Below are 22160 nucleotides of genomic sequence, written 5' to 3'. Positions count from 1 at the left end.
ATTTAAAATAATAATAATAAAGGGACAGATTTACTAACGGTTTGCGGCATTTGCAACTACCAAAAAACCCTAAAGAAGAAGAATAGGACTCTCCCCAACAAACAAACAAACAAACAAACAAACAAAAAAGCAACAAAATATGGAATAAAAGTATTTGATGGTAAGAACATATCTTTTTTATTTTTCAAGAATTATTATTATTGCGTTTTTCACAAATTTCTCCTGTCATTTCACTGGTTTGTTTACATTCTAAGTGGAAATGATTTTGTCGGACATTTTGTATAAAGTTTTCATTTATTGAATTTGCAAAAAATAAAAATAAAAATGCTCCGTTTCTCAAAATCCAGTGAATGTGGATAGAATAAAACAGTTATTCCACTCAATCTCGTCATACACGGATTATAGCCGTGATCAGCTCATGTACGACTCGATTTCATGGAATAACTGTTAAATATATATCCATGGAATTGGATGATAACCTGCCCCTCTTCCAACTTGAAGACACACAGGAGAAAGAAGACAAAAAATTTTTTTGATAAAAATGTCAAACAGGATCAAAATTATGATGGAAATTATTTATCATACCACTTCTTTGTGACTTATTTTATTCTTATTTCTTATAAACACACAACAAAAGAAATAATGGCGGACTGTTATAATTAATACATCATGGGTGTGGGGGAACTGGGTCTGTTTATACAGGAGGCACTGGAAATGTGAGGTGCACACCAGCAGCATCGTTCACTGGAAATTTGGCTCATCAGTCTCATGAAGTGATCAGTCTCAGAACACCAGTGGCGTGCACAGATAGACACGAGGTGGTGCTCAAGCACCTGCCCCTCTGCCCTCTGTCCAAAAAAGTGCCCTTTTGAAAATTTTTTTTTTTTACAGTTTACTGAGGCCAATGTCGACATGATCTTTTAGAAAAGCCGCGGCATTAAAAGCGTGTGTGAAAATAATGTCCCGATGTGTGCCGCCTCCGCACACACACCGGACCTCTGTCTCTCTTGCTCTGTCACGTGAACAAGCGTGCAGTGCATTCAATGTGAGGTTGCAGCAGCATAGCGTCCTGGAAGCCACGGCCTTATCGTAGCGCAGGCAACACATCGGGCAGTCAGTCAGCTCTTCCCCTGCCCCACCAGCCAGCTAACACATGAATCGAGTGAAAATGTATTGTTTGCCCTCTAAGCCCAAGCTGTAATTATTTTGTCGTGAAGTAGCCCGTCGCATACAGAAACAACTGCACATAAGTATTATATTTTTTGCTAGACCATTTTCAGATTTAGGAAAACAAAAATTTATTTTTCTATTTTGTTTAACTAGAGATTCCTGGCAAAGTCAAAAAGCCTTGATGTAATAAATTAACATTAAGTGGTTGTTTTACACCTTTAACCTCCTAAGACCCAAGCTGTTTTTTTTTACATGCATTGTTTATTTCTTTTTGCTATTTGGGCTTATTAGAACCTGATTAGAATAAAAACTAAGCATCATCTTTGATAAGATGTACTTTTTGAGAAAAAGTATGTCCACATATGTGGATTCTTGTTCTGAATTTCTAAAAAGTGCTGTCCACGTATGTGACCGCTAGGCCCTAGGAGGTTAAAAACTAAAACGGGTCAGTGGCAACCTGAACACAAGAGGAGGGTTAAATCTCAGACTTTTATAATAAGGTGTTCCACATGCGCAAAAAAGTGCCCTTTTTCCCCCCAGAGCACTTGACCCCCAAAATGTCTGTGCATGCCACTGCAGAACACTGTCTCATTTTAGACTTTTGAATTCAAATGGCAAACTTTTAAACCAATCAAAATGATTTAAAACTCAATTTTCACTGAGAGCAGCAGCAACAACAACAACAACAACAATAATAATAATAATAATATCTGAAGGGGCGGCACGGTGGTGTAGTGGTTAGCGCTGTCGCCTCACAGCAAGAAGGTCCTGGGTTTGAGCCCCGGGGCTGGCGAGGGCCTTTCTGTGTGGAGTTTGCATGTTCTCCCCGTGTCCGCGTGGGTTTCCTCCGGGTGCTCCGGTTTCCCCCACAGTCCAAAGACATGCAGGTTAGGTTAACTGGTGACTCTAAATTGAGTGTAGGTGTGAATGTGAGTGTGAATGGTTGTCTGTGTCTATGTGTCAGCCCTGTGATGACCTGGCGACTTGTCCAGGGTGTACCCCGCCTTTCGCCCGTAGTCAGCTGGGATGGACTCCAGCTTGCCTGCGACCCTGTAGAACAGGATAAAGCGGCTAGAGATAATGAGATGAGATAATATCTGAAGGCTTAGTTCTGAATAGTTCGGCTTTCTGTAATATCAAAGTAATAACATCAATATGGCAATAAAATGTTTGTACATACCTGGATCATAGGCTAGAAGAGGACACACACACACACAGAATAAAGAGAGAAGTTTCTGAAGTCATTAAAGGTCTCGTTACTTCTTAAGTTGTGAAGGCATGTCAGATCATTGCTCAGAGAGAGATACAGTATTTGTCAGGGCTGATGGAGATTCGATGTAAATATGATTTATAATATTCAAATACACTCAATTGCCAGTTTGTAAAAGCTCTGCTTTTTCCCTGTTTTATTCGGTTCACCCACCATATACTGTACCAGTCAAAAGTTTGTATGCACTTATTCTTTACAACGAATGGGACTGTCACTGAGCTGTGGCCAATGTTCCATCTCCACGCAACGTTCTCAGCTTTTTTACCCATTACCTCGCTGTCCCTGTTCTTAATATCATCAAAGTTTTCAACAAATGTTAAAAACAGTTTTGAAATTTTGGAAAAGTTGTTTTGTCAAGTCCTTGATAATGTGAGGATTAAAACAAGTTGGCCTTTCGATTTCATAAAATGGGTGAAATTTAGTTCCGTCTGAAATGTGGTGATTGTGATATCTGTTTATTTCTGTAATATCTCACAAAATATCAGGCCATTCTGTGGCTGGGAAGTTATTTAATTTGAGGGGATTAAAGCAAATAATGTGCATGAAATCGCTTGCTTCGCGCAGTCAAGCAGACAGAGGAAGTCCGTGTGCGCATGCACAGGTTTACCTTCTTCTTCTTTTGGGTTTTACAGCAGCTGGCATCCACAGTGTTGCATTACTGCCATCTACAGGTTTCCCTTTGAGCGTGCACTGACAGTTCCATCATTCTGTCGCTAAACGAACAGCTGATCACACCGAGGTGCTCGCTGAGCGCCAATATTTATTAGTTTGGTCCTGCGTTTCCTTTCCTTCGTATATAACATCACATCTTTTCTTCTCGCTTTCTTTCCGTTACTGTAGTCGCTCTTTCACGTTTCATTCGCACACTCACGTCCTCCATTTTTCTGTCCTGTTTCAACTTTGTATCCCACAATGCCTTGCGCAAACGGGGAAAGCCCACCACGTGATGCATGACATAGTATCTTGAATTGGGTCATGGTGAAGCAGGAAAAAATAGCAGAGAATTTAGGGCCACGTGTAGAAAAATTCATTAATTGTTCTATTTAAAAAAAAAAACGAATAAAATTGGAAGTCTGTGATTCAAATTCAGTAGCTTTTGGTCACTAAAGAAAAATAATTGGGTGTCGGGAAAATTCTGTTTATGACCTACACTTTAAAAATCTGAAAGGTAGTACAGCTTTAAAGGTTCTCTTTGTACCTTTTAACATCACTGTTTTAATGTGAAGAACATTGTCGACATAAAAATAAAAATTAGTATCCATCTCCAAATGGAATTATAAATTTGTAAAAATGATCTGTTGATAAGATTGATAAGTAGCATGTTTATACGTACCAAGATTAACGGAAGGTAAGTAACTATGTAGACCTGGTTGGCCTGGTGGAGCTGCGAGAGCCGTCTTGACCCTTACACCTGGACAAAACATTGAAAAAAATCTTTAAATTACTGAAAAGGCTCAATAAACAAGTGCATTTTTCCATTTTTGTTCCTTTTTGCTTTACAAGGCTCCAGACGAACACCATCACGTGGGTGAAACAGTGTACAGGATGATGTAAAATGTGCTTGAGGATGCTTTTGTGATGATAATGTGTGCATTTAGACTTAAAGTAGTGATGATTGTTAGATTTTGTGTTATGGAAGGACATTTCTTTAGCTTGCTGCCAAAAAATGGACAGCTGTGGATAGTGGATCACCATATCAGTCAGCTGTGGAGATTCCAATGACACGCCCTCCTCCCATTATGCTGGCAACAGTAAACTGAGCAGGAAGATTGTTGTTCATAATTGTACGACATTAATCATGAAGTGCATGGTAACCTGTTGAAGCAAGTTGGCCTCGGTTTGTGATAGGATTGCAGATAGATCTTTTTTTTTCTACTATCACATGCTAAAATGGAAATGAAATTACTTTTCGTACCATGTCTCAGACCGTAGTTCCATGGAGGCAGCTGGGCCAATACAGGTGGATCGTGTCTGTGTGGCTCCGCCCCTTCTTTGGGTTTGTGGGCGACCTGTGTGTCCTCTTCCTGCGGCTTTGTGACCACCATGGAGGTGAGCGGAGTCACGAATTCATATTTCAGAGAGAGATCCAGAGCTCCTTTCCTGGCTGCTTCTTTCTCGTCCCCTTTGAGCGCCACTCTAACGGACAGAAACGCAAACGTCACAACACGTTAATTCACAATATCACTTCCTCCTGGAAAGCATGAAACAATATCGAGTAAACACTCACTCTTTCTCCAGGAGCTGTTTCACTGTAAGATAAGCCCACAGTCTCTGAATAAAGTTTTCATGTTGTGGTAAAACTTCGCTGACGTCTTTTGTCGACACGGAGTCCTGGTATGTTACGTTTGCGTTTTTCTGCAAATAAAAGTGGGAAATGTGAAGAAAACAAAACAGAACACTTCATTTCCATCAAAACTGTCGCACACTCAGGATTCTCAGAATCGTTCTCGAATTGAATTCAAATTGACAAGCAGCAGATTGACAGGGACCTGGATTTGAAGAGCTTGTTTGTTCGAGCAGTGGTGATCTTACTGAAATAGCGATGACCTCGGTTTGGAAAGTCTCCAGACTGTTGTCTGTGATTCGTCCAGCCACCACGATCTCTGAGCCGTTATAATACTGCCTGAAACTGGTCTGGGTGAGGTTTGATACACCGGTATATTTCAGTTGGACGTCAGTTAAGAGCGGTGTGGCCACTTCCTTATAGAAACCCTACCAAAGCATGAAACAGGGTTGAATCTCTGCCATTCCGTCACTGTTTAAAAGATTATCCCTGTAAATGACTCGCACACTCAATCCCACCTCCAGCTGGAGGTCAGCATCCGAGTCCTCGTAGATCCTGCGAGCAACTCCATCGTTTTCCAGTGCCATTTTCTCCAAGAAATCAAAATTGACATCAAATCCAAACCCCAGGCAGTAAAGTGGAAATTTACCACCAATGGCCTTTTTGACATTTTCCTGAATTCTCCCTGTGTTTGTTTCACCTGTGGGACACAAACCTGTGAGACCGGACCAACTGCACAGTCACTGTCCTGTCTCAAAGAGAGCAGAGAGCAACTAGAATCTGAGGGGTTTTGAGAGGTCATTAATAGTTGTCCCTGTGGTTCCTCTTCAGTCGTCTGAGCTCACAAACTGTGAAATAAATCTTACAATACGACACCATAGTTGAATTCTATAAGAGAATTATTGTATTGATAGAAATCGTGTTTTATCACTGAATTCACAAAGGAAGTAGAACAGTGTTGGTGGATGAGTTAATCAATAACAGTGTGTAAATATCGAGGAAAGAAATCTCGAACATGTGGGAATGCAGTTTAGACATGGCGACTGTGTGTGTGTATTAATGTTGGCCTAGTGGTTCATGTGTCCGCCTCTCGACCGGGAGATCATGAGTTCTACTCGTGGTCGACGTGCCTTGTGGCATGGGAAGGACTTTTACTGTGTGTGTGTCAGAGGTGTGACCAGAATGGCATGTGTGGGTGGGCAGTTAGCTCATCTGCGGGGGCAGAAAACAATACCTGAAAAATCGGTGGAAAACCACTACTACAATTACTAGGCCTAATAGTCCAATAATAATAATAATAATAGTAATAATTCAATTCGGTAATCAAAATATGGTCACACTAGCATAAATCATGACCGTCAATTTTGTTAACAGTGTGAAATTTTTTTTATGAAGTTTTTTGTTTGTTTGTTTTTTGTAAAGAAAAAAAAACTAAACTAACTTTTTTTTGAAAATCCTGGCTATGCTGAATGGAAATTTAAATGTTGACATTGAAAATGTTGGGATGCACCATCTACTGGTCTTCATGAATAGCTGACCTTTGACCTGGACCATTATCTACAGTACAAGTCTGCGGTTACACTTAGCAAATTCTGAAACAAATTCATTCATGTCTAGATTTTCTGTGATTTCCTTCTCATGTGCCAGAATGACTAAATTTTTCTTCCTTGAATGCAGCATTGTTCTGCGTAGTGGAGTGAGGATGCGGTTCAAGGTGGAGAAAGAGCTTTCGCATGCAGCTGAAGACACGCCAATGACAAGTGCTGTGACATATATTGAATGCAATATGGGGAAGGCCTCTTTGTACTGCTGAATGCATTTGCATGCTTCAGAGAGGTTAGCATCAGTTGACAATTTATTGAGCAACATTGCTTTTGCCACAGAAATTTCATTTTGCAAGCTTATGCTGTTAAGCTCTGTGCCTGCAAGCACCTGAAGTGGTTTCAGGAGAGAGGGCTCAAGAAAGGACTTTGATTTTGGCAGGAGAAATGATGTGGACCTCATCAGTTCAACATTTCTCTGAGAGAATCTTGTCTCCATCTCTACAATAGCTCTGTCAAGAATGTTTAACATGGCCCTTTTAAAAGTTTGATTAGGAGCTATTTGGTCATCAGAATGCCCAAGTGTTGACAAGACAACGCTATCACCAAGCTGTGAATTAACTTTGCGTTTTCTTTTAGGTGGGGGCGAATTGGTAGGCCTACTTCCACCCTGAGAGAAATGCTCCTGCCAGAATGAGTCACTCCTCATCTCCTTCAGAGTAGCCAGTGAAGCTGTCACCACCTCCCCAGCAGTGCACATATCCACTGCTTGGGCCTGCAGAATGGCATTAGCTGGTTTCAGTGCACCAAGGACCTGAAGGAGGAACTTTCCTGTGTTAAAGAAACACTGTCGTTTTAATTGGGTCGAAAGACCCAATGCCTCTGTGCTGATGTCAAAAGGAGCAGTGTCATCCTCTGCTACATCTGAGAGAAGCCCTCTGATTGTGTCCTCATTGGTGACAATGGACTTCGTGACCTCATAATGACTGGTCCACCGTATTTCCAGTAGTCGTTTCAGTGTAGGTGTGTTGTATGTGTGTGCAACATAATGTCTGTGACAAAATGTGTTTAAAGAATTTGACCAGTCAAAGAACTTCTTTGCCAGGGGTTCTGCTTCCACTGCGTGAACCACTGCCAAATGGAGCTGGTGGTTGTAGCAGTGCACGTATGGAATGTACTTCCCCACTTTGTTTTGCAACAAAGCTTGGACACCACCCCTTCCCCCAGACATGACAGACGCAGCATCATAGCACTGACACACTAAATTGTCTGGTCTGTAACCCAGGTCAGTCAAATGTGAAAGAATGTGGTCGGAAATGTACTCAGCATCAAGCTGATGTAGTTCAATTAATCCAATTAAGTGTTCCTTGGGGACAGAGTTTTGGACAAATCTAATTACTACAGACAAATTCTCTATGTTACAGTGATCTCTGGTACCATCACTTTTAATGCAAAGTCCAGGAGAGTCTGCTTTCTCGTATCTGGCTTGGATATTGTTTAGCACCATTTTGGTGAGGGTTTCAATTATTTCATTTTGTATTACGTTTGACGTGTATTTTGCATTGTCTGGGATATGTTTTACAATTTCTGCCAATTTCTCATCTTTTTTGACTGTATATTAGGGTTGGGCGGTATCCAAATTTTGATACCTTTAAACCGTCTCTGTGTTTTCCCGGGGTATACGGTATTACCGAGAAAAAAATAATATTTTGTTTCGGCCTACTGTGTAACGTGCGCCTATGCCTCAAATGTACTATTTAAAAGCAGCATAGCGAATTGTGTGCACTGTGGTATGGATTAAGCAGCAAAGCGAATTTTGTGCATTAAGTAGGGTTGCCACATCTGAGTTGTAAAAAACCGGGACACATCGGTCGGCGGTCGCGCCTGCGCGCACGTACGAGCGCGGGGGTTGAGGGCTGCGGACACGCACATCTACGATGCCTTATGCCTTATGTGAATGTTCACGTTTAAAAATAAAACAGTTCAACTGGTGCAGTTAGGCGTTTAGTTAAAATTCATTTTGTCTTCTTAACCCTTAAATGGGCACTACCACAAATATTATTACAAAAAATAAGTTCATATAGGAATGATCTTATTTGGACGCCAATTTTTTTTTAAACAAATATTTAATAGTAGGCTAACAGCCCCCTGAAGAGTCTCTCCTCCCATTCCGTTTCCAAATCAAAATAATACAAATATAATCAATATAATTTCTCTCAGTCTGCTTCGTTGTTGTTTTAGCCTTTTCTCTGGAGAACTGAACTTTAAAAGTTAGACTACCGTATCATACCAAATAGCCCTAATCCTTTGTTTTAATCACAAGAGAGAGGTGCTATGTTATTGGGACAACTGATTTATTCATTTCTCACGCCAGTGTTCAGGCATTCTTTTTTGATATATTTAATGATTTATTTAATGATTCATTTATTGATGAAATTGGCCCAGGCTTTAGAACCAGCCTTTATCAGAATCAGAACATAGGAAGTAGACAGCCAGCCTACTCGCGCACCGACCAAGGGAACTCTCACCTATTGTTTGGTATTACGGTATTCCAGTATCTTTGATTTCGCGCGGCCGCCGTTGTGTTGACCACGATCACCTAGCAACGGCGACTGGCTGCGTGCGCAAACATTCGGTGAGGCCACACAAGTAGCTGCCTACAATATGCCCGCTTACGTGAAAACTATTAATATGTTAAGTGGCTGCGAGAAACATTAATGATTTGTGTTTATTTCAATGGGGATAATGTGAGGAAGTAAAAAACCGGGACAAAACGTGTCCCGGGAAGGTTATTCCATTTTCCTGGACATTTTCCATTTTCCACAAAAAACCGGGACAATCCCGGAAAAACCTGGACGTGTGGCAACACTAGCATTAAGAGATATTTCAAAGCATCACGCAACTCTTCCTTCATCTGTCAGACTCCAAAATGTCACGCAGGGTTGCCATGGTAACGACATAAACAACCCTGCACGCGATGAGAACTTCTTTAGGAAATTGATAGAATTAGTGAAAATACGATCACACAGTTATTCGGGACGATCTTCAATTTATTATTTTATATTATGACCTCATGTACTCCATATTTATTTAGATATTATATATTTTTTTTTAAATGACGGTAATGAGACCGATACCGTTGGTACTTTTGGATACCTCGGGATACCTTCTTACCGTAATACCGCCCAACCCTACTGTATATTCAAAAAACTTCAGGAAAAGTCCCTCCTCCCCACCCTTGTGATTGTGACCACGCAGAGCCAGTTCATTGACAGCCAGGAACTGAACGGCCTCCCCAATGCTCTTCACATAGTACCTGTTTTTTTCTATCTGCGTTTGACCCAGCAGGTGAGCTATGCTTTCACCCGTCTCTGCCCGACGCTGGTGTTCCTGCCACGCAGACATTGATCTGACGTGCGGGAGACTTGACGCATGTTTTTGGAAGCCGGCGTCTTTTTCAAGGGCTTTTTTCCAATTTGTGAAGCCACGTTTGGTAAATATATCCTCGCGGTCCGAATGTGAAATGTTAAATTTGCGGCAGGCAAAGCAAAAGCTGGCATCGCGGATAACGGAATACTCGAGCCACGGTCGAGAATGATACCAGCTTGCACTAAAGCACCGAAGGGTTTGTCCAAATGGGCGCTTGGGGTAATTAGTTAAAATAGGCTGGGACGGGCTATCCATATTTAAGTCGGAAGGGACGTGCACATCAGAGGTTTGGGAGGACTGCATACTTTGTGAAATGCAGGGGTTTTGAGTTCCTGAAGCGGCCACAGAACTGCAGGATGGCGCAGACCTATTCAGATCCTGTGAAGGGCTTTGCTCCGCGTTAGCAGCAGCGGTGCTGGGCTCAACAGCGGAGTCAGAAGCTTGCGCAGCGACAGGGGCAGACGAGGTCTGCTTTTTAATGAGCCACCTATGCATGTCTTTTGGTGTTACGTACTAGTTAATAAAATGTTTTAATAACGTCTTTGTGGGTTATGCTTAGTGGCTGGCTGCCTGCCTAGGCTGGCAATTCAACTAGCTAGCACAGTCTCCTAGCCTTAATAATAGCAGGCTAGCACAGGCAGACTGCTGTAACTAGCTGACTTATCTACACAAATCAACAAGTAAATGAAATGAACAAGCTCAACTCAACAAAAACTACTACCACTACTTTGTGAAAAGATGACAGAGAAGAACGAAATAGGAACTGTATGGGCGCAAAGTAAACTCCCGCACAGCGTTGTGCTTGCTAGTTGAATGGAGGAGGACTGACACGCCCCCTATTCAAACGAACCAACTGGAAAGCAGTTTTGACAATTGTTCTGCCCCTTAAGGTTACGGAGGGGGGAAACACGATAACATAAAATAATTAAAGCTATAAACTTTGCAGATGTATGCTGTTTTTAAATCAACACCAGCATTTATTCTACCAATACAAGACACGAACAGAGATAATAAATCGTGGCCTTTTTTCTGGCCAGTTTTCTTTGGATGGACAGGGCATTTCTCAGGGGGGCAGGACTTGTCCCTGGGGGGGCAGTGCCCACCCCAGCCCCTCTGTGGCCACGCCCCGGGTGTGTGTGTGTGTGTTTGCCTGAAGTGGGGTCCCCATCGGTCAGTAAGATGAGGAGGGAGGCAGAACCCTCTCGTGGGTGGTTTTTGATCATTTCCACCCCATCCAGCACGGCCTGATTGATGTTTGTACCTGCAAGGGAAGTGAACGACGTCTTCACTTATTAATGTTGACATTTATTCAGAGATTTAATCAAGTAATGATGTGAGTCTTTTATCAATTCAGTGAAATTACATAAAGCAGTGATATTTCAAACATGACCATTTAACAGACCACATTTTTTCATTCAAAACAAATGCAATCTCAGTGTAAACTTCGACAACTGAACTGAATTTTATGTCCAAAATTAATAACAAATAACAGATATGAAATCCATTAATAGGCTGATGATATAACCAAATTATTCCCATCGTTGTTGTAGAACAGAAGAGAATTGGAGGACAGACTTCAAAACTCTGAAACACTGAATTTTTGACCACATTGTGGTTCATTTTGACTCAAATGTCTTTGTTTCATTGGATAAAAGTACAAATCAGATCCATCCATCCATTATCTGTAGCTGCTTATCCTGTGCAGGGTCACAGGCAAGCTGGAGCCTACCCCAGCTGACTACGGGCGAAAGGCGGGGTTCACCCTGGACAAATGTCCAGATCATTGCAGGGCAACACACAGAGACACACAACCATTCACACTCACATTCACACCTACGCTCAATTTAGAGTCACCAGTTAACCTAACCTGCATGTCTTTGGACTGTGGGGGAAACCGGAGCACCCGGAGGAAACCCACGCGGACACGGGGAGAACATGCAAACTCCGCACAGAAAGGCCCCCGTCAGCTGCTGGGCTCGATCCCAGGACCTTCTTGCTGTGAGGCGACAGTGCTAACCACTACACCACCGTTACAATATTTTCAATGATGAAAAATACTATAAAATCTAAACAAAAAAATTATACAGGTAAATTATATTTAAATATTAACCTATTTAAAAAAAACCCTATCCTTAAAATCTCGGTTCTTATCCAGGTTCTATTTCTAAGGTGCTCAGATTATTCTTCATAAGTCGCGACGAAGCGATGTAAAGGATGATCTCTATTTTTAATTTTATTAAAGAGGCGTCAGTCACACTTCTCCAAAGGATCCAAGATGTTCAAACTAATTGATGTATAATGTCTCTTAGAACATCTTTTTAAAAAGCATTGGACAACGGTAAGATCTGAGACACTCGCAGCGTAAACTGGAAGGCCGTACGATATCTTCGGGAGAACGATCACACTAAAGAGGCGATCTATTTCATCGTGCGTGTAACCTTCTTTGTACAAACTCCTAATTACAAACAGGCATTTATTAGCTTTATACAGCTTTTCCTTCACATGAACACTGAATTCATTATTCTGAAAAGTTACTCTGAAACTGGAGGAACACTACTCTCCTGCCTGATATTATACACCATGGAAAAGTTAATCACGTTACCTTTCTTGTGTAGAACTAATTCCTGACATTTACTGGTGTTAGATTGCATCGAACTTTCCTTGGTCCAGGTCATAAACGTTTGGAAAGTTAGATCAGATTTATCTGGCAAATCTCTTGACACAGAAACTAAAGCTCAGACTCCAATTATGTTGAATGTTGTGCACCTTTTTACCTCCGGCAGCCTTAATGTTTGTCACAAAGGACTTTGCCTCCTGCAGATTTGTCTCTGTGGCTTGGAGAAGTTCATGTTTCCAGATGTGTACATTACTGTGAAATACAATCAGGCCAAAGTAGTCATCTGCGGCCAGATCTCCCAAAATCTTCTTCATTGCCAAACGAGTCTAACGTAAAGAAGCAAAAACAAACAACATGATCAGCAATTCTGGTTTCAGATGATGGAGACACCAGAGATGAATCTGCAGGTTGCTGCACACTGCCCACATCATGCCCAACTAACCCCAACATTCCAAAGTTACTGCAGTTACTGGGAGCAGAATGACCAGAAAACCAAGTGCCAATCTGACAAGACAGGTTTTTTTTTTGCCTACTTTTTCTTTTTGATATTTTGGTCTCATTTGACAGCGACAAAGTGGAGGGCTTGTTAAATATAACCAAAGTCGTCATGGTTTCTCAGGCCACCGATCTTACTCTCTTTAATGCAAACCTTATGTTAAGCTGACGTTACAAATGATTCATAACATTAAGCATGAGATGTTCATCGTGCTAAGTTGTATTTGGGTAACAGTGAACTGTTCAGCAATAAAATAACATTGGACAGCTCGCTGAGCTAACAACAGGTCACTCATCAGAAGTCTCCAGTTTCTTGGAGATGTATTTCACTGCGTTTATCTTGCGACTGAGGTTGGAAAATGCCTGGGTCTTGATATTGTAGAGTTGGGGTTTCTTTTCCCACGACTCAAGCAGGCGTTCTTCACATTCCTGGGTCCAGAAACACAGCAAGCTGTGATGCACTGTGTTCTGATTCCTTTATATCATCACCAGCATGAACTTTTTCAGTAGTTTGTGCTCCAGAAGCTCTTCTATTCTTCTGGATTGGCCCATATGAGCTAGCCATCACTCCCAACACACATCAATGAGCCTTTGACACCCATGACCCTGTCGCTGGTTCACAGGTTGTCCTTCGGATCCTTGGGCCACTTTTGTTCAGTACGAACCACTGCATACCGGGAGCAGCCCACAAGTTGTGCCATTGCCGTGGCGATGCTCAGACTCGGTCATCTCACCATCACAATTTGGCCCTTGTCAAAGTCACTCACTTACACTCGCCCATTTTTCCTGCTTCCAACACATCAACTTTGAGAACTGACTGTTTTCTTTCTTGCCGCCTGATGTACCCCACCCCTTCACAGGTGCCACTGTAATGAGATCATCAACATAATCCATTTCAGCTGTGTGTCAGTGGGTTTAATGTTATAGCTGATTGGTGTGTCTGTTACTTTGTCCTGCTACTGGGTCAGATGACATTCGCTATGGCATTTTAGCCCAGTGTGTGTTTAACTGTGCAACACATTGCAGCTTTTACTTGTTCGCTGATGATTTTCTGGTTTGATGATGAATGGTTGCTTTAGCAAACTTTTAACAGTTATTCCATGAAGTCGTGGTGAAGAGGGAGCTGAGCCAGAAGGCAAAGCTTTCAATTTACCAGTCAATCTACGTTCCAACCCTCACCTATGGTCATGAGTTTTGGGTAGTGACTGAAAGGATGAGATCATGAATCCAGGTGGCTCAAATGAGCTTTCTCTGTAGGGTGACTGGGTTCAGCCTTAGAGATGAGGAGGGTGAGGAGCTCGGACATCTGGATGGATCTCGGATTCGAGCCGCTGCTCCTTCATGTTGAAAAGCGTCAGCTGAGATGGTTCAGGCATCTGATTAGGATGCCTCCTGGGTGCCTTCCTTTGGAGGTTTTCTGGGCATGTCCAACTGGGAGAAGACCTCGGGGTAGAGCCAGAACATGCTGGAGAGATTATATATCTCATCTGGCCTGGGATTGTCTTGGGATCCCCCAGGAGGAACTGGAAAGTGTTGCTGGGGAGAGGGATGCCTGGAATACCCTACTTAGCCTGCTGCCACTGTGACCTGACTTCGGATAAGCGGAAAAAATGGATGCATAGATGGATGGACTTTATAATTGATTTTTGGTCTATGTTGTGGATTTTGTCTCCTCTGGAATGCATTAAACCTCTGAGTTTTTTGACCACCATCTATTCAAACACTGTACCATTGACCTGTCACCATGTAAAATACAAGGTCTTATGTTCAAGGTCTTTAAATGCATACAGCTAGGTGATGGATATTCTATTCATCCAGGATTATTATTATTATTATTATTATTATTATTATTATTGATAATTTAATGGATTTGCTTGTTTTACTGTTTACCTGTTGAATTTTCCTGCCACGCATTGAGCCACTTTGGTCAATGACAAAGACCACATTTTTTGGGATTTGCTGAATATCTGTAGGTGCAAAGTAGTGGACAAAATAGCCATTGGATGCCTAGAAATGGGCAAAGACAAAATAATATAATGTCACAGATAATCCTAATAATTTTTAAAGTGCATATCACACGTCAATTCAGGAGCAAGATCAATGTAATTCTCCTATTTTATATTAAACTTTGGTCAAATATCTGTCACATTTTGCATTTTGTGCAATTTTTTTACCTTGCGCAGTACCAGAAAAATTTAGTTGAAATCAAACCATTTGAGGCGAATTGTTCCGCGTCTGAAAAAACTTGGCATTTGGATTTCCCAAGGAACATTGATTTTTGTGACGTCACGTGCAGGACGCCTCCCTCTGAATCCTACGTCAGCGCTGGTTTGTTTATGAGAAAACGACCTGGTGGTTTTCTGCAAATTTCTTCAACGTTATCACATAATTATTAAAATGGTTAACAGATGTATCGTAGGAGGGTGTAGCAACATTACATTCTTCATCCAAAGGTGAAGTAACATTGCGCTCAAGTGACAATTCCATATTTCAACGCAAAATCGCTAGCTGCTAAACTTGGTCTACACAGGCTGTGCACTGAAACCGTGCAAGCTCTCTCAGCCTGCTGGCGCTTCCACAGGTGACGTCACGAATCTGGCTCCAGACTCCCTTGGGATTTTTCCAGACGCGTTTTGTTATTTTATTTTTTTCTGCTGTAGACAGATGGCCTTGTGCAAAATTACCCTTCTGGATGAGTGTGTAAAGGGACATACTTTCATATTTAAAAAAAAGGAAATTGGTCCAGGATATGCACTTTAATGTTTAGTAGTTTTATCCTGATAGTTTAGGATGGACGATTTCTGAGGTTTTAAACCTGAAGTTCTCCACTTTGATGTGGTCTCTTCACATCATACTCTATGAGCAGGTCTCCGTTTAGTCCATTTTCTCCACAACCTTCACACTGTGTTTGCTGCTCGCGTGTGGGGTAAAAGTTGACCCATGCCTGCACGTACGAACGAGGAGAGACAGATAATATAATATGACATACCGGTATAATAATAATATGAACTAGTTAATCAATTTCTGAATGACAGAGGCTTTGGAGTTGATCTAAATGGTTCACTAAAGCATACTGTTTTTAATTTTTCTCACCTCTTTGGTCGACTCGGTCAGAGTGCTGATCACAGCCCCGGAGAGCTCCTGAGTCTTCAGCCCTCCTTTGACCTCCAGGAAGGAAAGACCTGGATGCTCATTAATATAGACGTCAATCTAGTGGAGACACGGCCTCAGTGTGAACTCTTACAGCTGTAATTTACCTTGTTGTCACATGATTATGACGGGAAAATTACCGCTTCAAATCGTATCTATTGCTTGTTAAATTAGCAGTAAATCCTTAAAGGCAGTTTGGAACAAGACAGAGTTGTTGTGCGTCCTTGAGGTCTGACATCACCTTGAAATCTGCCACAGGCTGCATTGGTTGCGCGTGGATTTGTAACTTGTATTTGCCGAGTCGTCGCTTTAGCAGCTCTTCATAGGTGAGTTCAAAGGTCACCTTACTCAAAGCTGCCACCGTCACTGAGGTTTTAAACTCCTCCAGCGTCCTTCCTACTGCACTGAAGCCCATCACAAGCATTATTATTATTATTATTATTATTACTGATGAGAGTTGTATGGGAATTAGACTTTATGCTCGTTCATTCAGCCGGTTAGAGACATGAATTCATGACTTGAATCCCTTTTTTCTCACCTGGCTGCAATAATCCAGCTGTGTAATCAGTTTTATTTCTGTTTCTGTGGTACCTGACAATCCCGGCACTTTCTCCTCGAGATACTGCTCGACTGTACTGCTGCTGTGCCTCTTCTTTCTTCTTCACAACACCATCATACGTCTTTCCCTCGATTAACCTGATCAGAAGGTGTTCAGACATGTTTTTGTAGACGAGTCACTGTTATTTCGTACACTTAAACCACAATTCAGGATTCCTGTGTCTTAAAGAGCCTTGTGACAACACTTTATTTAATTTAGGCCGATCATTAACATGAAGAGAAAGTCACTGGTTACTCTCAGTGCCTCACCTCACCACAAGAAGTTAAACTCTGGTATGTTTTTAGTTTTGTGCTCCCACTTTCTGTTCACATTGTGGAATCTTACTCTGCATGTTATTCTGTGAAATCTTGTTCCACTGGATAATCGAGGAGGATTTTAGAGATGAACTGTGGGTTTGAGGCCGAACCAAGTGTGGCAGGATGGACTGGGTGAATATAGTTTGTTTACCTTACGTCCATTGGTTCTCTTTCTCTCTCGCTACTCTGATCATGTTGATCATGATTGGCCTCCTACTTTCTGCTTTGGTTTTGGTTGTCTCTCTGCGTTGCTCTGACAGCCAATCACCTGATTCCTGGCTCCTGGTTGGCTCTGTGCTTTCCCTTGGCGGCCAATCGCGTTACCGGTAAGATATTATAGTTTGTACATGGCCCTAATTCAGTGCGTAGCATCAGAGGCTTGTGTCGTTGGGTTCACCTGGTCGCCGGTTGTGTCACCGAATTCTTTGCTGCACTGCGGCTACTACATCTCCCATCAGATTACGCTGGTTAATGCACCATCGTTCGGCTCATCTGCTATATTTTGCCATGGGCTCCTTGTATCCACAAGTTGTTGCTCAGGTATGTTGGTTTTAATTGAGTCGCGTTATGGGGTTATCAGGCCGGCTGTTTAGTAAGCCCACTGTTGTATGTGTTTCAGCATTATCATATCATTACTTGACTTGCATGCTGCACCTTGCTACGAGCTCCGTGCATTAACTAGTGTCACTCAGGTAGGTTGTTTTAATTAGAGTTGCGTGGTGAAGTTACTGGGCTGGCTGTTTGCTAAGCGTACTTCTGTGTGTCACTCAGATACCATCTCACAAGGAAGTGACTTTGCCGGCTAGAACAACTGCTGCTTTGCTTTGCCTGTTGTTTACGACTGCATTGACGTGTCGACGTCTCTGCTCTCCAATACCGTGGACCATTGGCCATTGCAGCTTGAATTCTCTGCTCTCAGACTTTGTGTGAATGAGCGAGTGCGCGCGTGTGTAAAGTGACTGTGGAATACAGCTCTCGGCTGAGTGCCAGGGCCAAGGGCATCTTGCTTATTGTTTGGTTTTTGTTTGCTTTATTATTTGATTGTCTCATTTTGTTATTTTTGAGTTGCATCATAGAGAGGAGGCTTATTGCCGTGGAGTCTCGTGTTGCTGTTTATTCTTTTGTTATTTTGTTTTGTGCTTTGGGTCTTTTGGACCCCAGTGTGTGTGTGTGTGTGTGTGTGTGTTGTATGTAGGTCTGTGTGTGTGTGTGTGTGTGTGTGTGTGTGTGTGTGTGTGTGTGTGTGTGTGTGTGTGTATGGGTGTGTGAGGCCCATAAATAATTGTGTGTTTTTGTCTTTGTTGTATACGCAGGAGCGGAGCGCCGGTGGTGGGGACAGCGTCCTTCAGGTGGTGGGTCCTCTTCTGTGTGTGGTGATTGTTCTCACTGTGTGACTGACCAATTGCCGTGTTGTGTGAGGGTGAGTGTGGTTCTGCGCACGTGTGCCTGGGGTGGATTCTTGGCATCCATATTGAGGGGCGGCTGGACGCCCACCGGTGTGCCTCAGTTGCTCCTGTGTGTGTGCGCGTGCCTGTTTTGTTTTGTCTGAATGAGTTTATGTGCAAGTGCTTACGTGTGTTGCCAACGCCCAGTCTACTTAAAAGATCCATACACCTGCTCTTCTGCCTCTGTTCTGGTGTGAATTAACAAGTCCTTTACTGTGTTTGTTTTCCCCACCCTAAATGTGGGTGTGTATGAATTGTGACTTACTGTGTGACCATGGCCAACTGAAAAGCTTTGCAGTGATTTTTTTTGTGGTGTGTTTTAAATCAGTCTGATGTCAGCTTTTTACATTTATTGTTGTGCTTTTGTATTAATAAAATTTCTCTTTGTGTATGGAAACAAGTCTCTGTCATCTCAGTACCCGAGCCTGTGTCCTGGTATGAGTGTAATGGTAATTGGAGTTCCCCTAGTGTCCACCTAGGGGTGGCGTAGTCGGACTACCCTAGTAGCACCTGCTACATAAGCATTATTTAACACGATCAGTTGATGGCAGAATCATTGGGGGGGCGCTTGCGCATGCAGCGACCGGCAGGGATAGTAGCGTGGTGCTGTCTGTTTGTTTGTACAGCTCATTAAAGTTTGCTGAGTTCTGTCTCATATTGGATCGCAGTTTTAAATGCATATCCACAACTTTCATGCATGATTTGCCCTGCAGTGATCGTTTTGTCTGATCTGTTACAATGAATTGGACTGTTGGATTTATATTGTTAGTGGTGTGGCAAACTTTCCATTTGGTGGAAGCCTGGTATGGCACCTCCCAGTCTCGGATTTTATATAGCCGCGACTATCTGTTAAAGTTCGATCAACCAGCGAACTCTAGGCCACCTCCAGATCTAATCTTTCCAAACATCGTCAACATCAAATGGAACTACGGAAAGAACAGGAGCTTCACTAACGCACCTCATCGGAGAACTAGGAAGTGGGGTAGGAGAGGTGGATTACGCGAGCGAGCGAGGTGGCATTTGTGACGCGTTCCTCTACCCTCTATCATCCTTGCTAACATGTGGTCCCTCCGAAACAAGTCTGACGAATTGCAAGCTTATGTCCGATACCAACATGAATTCAAAGAAGCCTGTATCCTGGCCCTGACAGAAACATGGCTGGGGGAAGCGGACACAGATGCTGACATTGCATTGGATGGTTTCGGTGAGCCTCTACGCATGGATCGGGTTGCAGCGACCACTGGCAAGTCGCAAGGGGGTGGGGTGTGCCTGTACATAAATGAGCACTGGTGCAAAACAACATTGGTGAGAGAAAAACTGTGTACAAAAGACATTGAACTGCTGTCAGTCTCCACACGCCCTTTCTATCTACCCAGAGAATTCCCGCAGATTTTCGTTTCTGTTGTTTATATTCACCCAAAGGCGAACGAAAGCACTGCCCTAGAATTAATCTATAGCACTGTCCAGAAACTACAGGCAGTGTCCCCCGATGCGCCACAACTAATTTTAGGTGACTTTAATCACTGTTTTTTGGACAAAATTTTAAGATGTTTTTATAAATATGTGTCCTGCCCAACCAGAAATGGGAAGATCCTTGATCAGTGTTATGGATCCATTAAAGGTGCCTATAAATCTGTCTCTCTCCCTCCCCTGGGTTCTGCCGATCACAACTGCGTCCATCTCATACCAGTGTATCGCACTTGTCTGCATAGGGGGAAAGTGGAAACCAGGCAAGTGAAGGTCTGGTCTGAGGAGGCTACCCTTGTTCTGCAAGGCTGCTTGGATTGCACCTTGTGGGAGGAGTTTGTCAAATCTTCATGGGGATATTGATGAACTGACTGAAGTGGTCAGCTCATGGGTCACATATTGTGAGCACACTGTAATTCCTAAAAAGGTTGTCAAAGTATACCCTAATAACAAGCCATGGGTGAGAAAACAACTTAAAGATTTAGAGAGGCTCATGAGAACAGAGGCGACCTAGCGGTCTTGTGGTTGGACCTGACCAACGCCTACGGGTCCATACCGCATAAGCTGGTCGAGCTTGCATTGCACCTCCATCATGTTCCCATTAAGATCAAGGACCTCATCTTGGATTACTACAATAATTTCAGGATGAGGGTCACTTCTGGGTCAGAAACATCAGACTGGCATTGCATTGGGAAAGGAATAATAACAGGCTGTACCATCTCTGTTATCCTTTCCGCGCTAGCCATAAACATGGTGGTCAAGTCAGCCGAGGTGGAATGCAGGGGGCCCCTGACTAAGTCAGGTGTACGGCAGTCCCCAATAAGGGCCTACATGGATGACCTGACCGTCACTACAACATCGGTCCCAGGGTGCAGGTGGATCCTGCAAGGGCTTGAGAGACTCATTACCTGGGCAAGGATGAGTTTCAAGCCCTCCAAGTCAAGATCGATGGTGCTGAAGAAGGGGAAAGTGATTGACAAGTTCTGGTTTTCCATCTCAGGAACTGTCATTCCAACCATCACAGAGCAACCTGTCAAGAGTTTGGGGAAACTCTTCGACTCTTGCCTGAAAGACTCAGCTGCCATCCAGAAGTCCAGCATGGAACTTGGAACCTGGCTCACCAAGGTTGACAAGTCTGGTTTGCCTGGTAGATTTAAAGCCTGGATCTATCAGCATTCTATCTTGCCACGAATCCTCTGGCCCATGCTAATCTATGCAGTCCCAATGACAGCAGTTGAGTCCCTAGAAAGGAAGATCAGTGGCTTTCTTTGAAAGTGGCTAGGCCTCCCATGTAGTCTCACCAGTGCGGCACTGTATGGGGCGAATAACACTCTGCAGCTTCCTTTCAGCGGCCTCACCGAGGAGTTCATGGTGGTACGCACCAGAGAAGCCTTACAGTACAGGGACTCAAGGGACTGCAAGGTGTCAGCAGCTGGCATCGAGGTGAGGACAGGAAGGAAGTGGAAGGCTGGGAGAGCGGTGGAGGTGGCAGAGTCTCGCCTAAGACAGAAGGCACTGGTGGGCACCATGGCAACAGGAAGAGCAGGCCTGGGTTACTACCCAAAGACCCTGATCGGCCAGACCCACGGTAAGGAGAGACACCACCTGATCCAGGAGGAGGTCCGAGCAGGCGTGGAGGAAGAGCGTGTGAGCAGGGCGGTGGGACTCCGGCAACAGGGAGCATGGACAAGGTGGGAGAGCGCACTACAGTGCAGGATCACCTGGACAAACATCTTGCAGGCAGACTTCCATCGGGTCCGTTTCCTAGTGCAAGCTGTCTATGATGCCCTGCCTAGCCCAGTGAACCTCCATGTCTGGGGAAAGAGTGAGACACCCTCCTGCCTTCTGTGCTCTGGTAGAGGCTCCTTAGAACAACATCTCAGCTGCTGCCCAAAGGCCCTGGCTGATGGCCGCTACCGGTGGTGCCATGACCAGGTGCTTAAGGCAGTTGCTGAAAGTTTAACCTCTGCCATCAGCTCCTGCAAGCACCATCATGCCCCAAAGAAGGCAGTCTCCTTCGTAAAAGCTGGAGAGAAACCCCGAGCATGCCAACATATAACAACAGGCCTCCTCCACACGGCAAATGACTGGCAGCTGCAGGCTGACCTGGGAAAGCAGCTGAGGTTTCCCCAACATGTGGCAGCAACAACTCTCCGTCCAGACGTGGTGATAACATCTGAGGCTTCAAAACACCTCATCATTCTGGAACTTACAGTTCCTTGGGAAGAGCGTCTTGAGGAGGCCAATGAGAGGAAAAGAGCCAAGTACCAGGAGCTGGTGGAGGAGTGCAGGGAGAGAGGTTGAAGAACCTTCTACGAGCCCATAGAAGTCGGCTGTTGGGGTTTTGCAGGGTGCTCCCTCTGCAAAGTCCTGAGCC

General features: G+C 43.5%; 1 protein-coding gene across 1 annotated transcript in view; it reads right to left on the bottom strand.

Annotated features, from left to right (window-relative positions):
• Positions 1-22160, bottom strand: part of LOC132874615 (inter-alpha-trypsin inhibitor heavy chain H3-like) — a 38277-nt gene that overhangs the window by 5299 nt on the left and 10818 nt on the right. The window contains 12 exon segments of the mRNA XM_060910933.1: positions 3774-3851; positions 4356-4576; positions 4668-4795; positions 4973-5152; positions 5243-5424; positions 10845-10955; positions 12469-12637; positions 14697-14813; positions 15622-15750; positions 15900-16016; positions 16198-16360; positions 16548-16652. Coding sequence (XP_060766916.1) covers positions 3774-3851; positions 4356-4576; positions 4668-4795; positions 4973-5152; positions 5243-5424; positions 10845-10955; positions 12469-12637; positions 14697-14813; positions 15622-15750; positions 15900-16016; positions 16198-16360; positions 16548-16652 — 1700 coding nt within the window.

Source organism: Neoarius graeffei, chromosome 26 (assembly GCF_027579695.1).
Source record: "Neoarius graeffei isolate fNeoGra1 chromosome 26, fNeoGra1.pri, whole genome shotgun sequence".
Taxonomy (NCBI): domain Eukaryota; kingdom Metazoa; phylum Chordata; class Actinopteri; order Siluriformes; family Ariidae; genus Neoarius; species Neoarius graeffei.
Note: the sequence above shows the minus strand (reverse complement) of the source record. Positions and strands in the feature narration are given on the sequence as shown.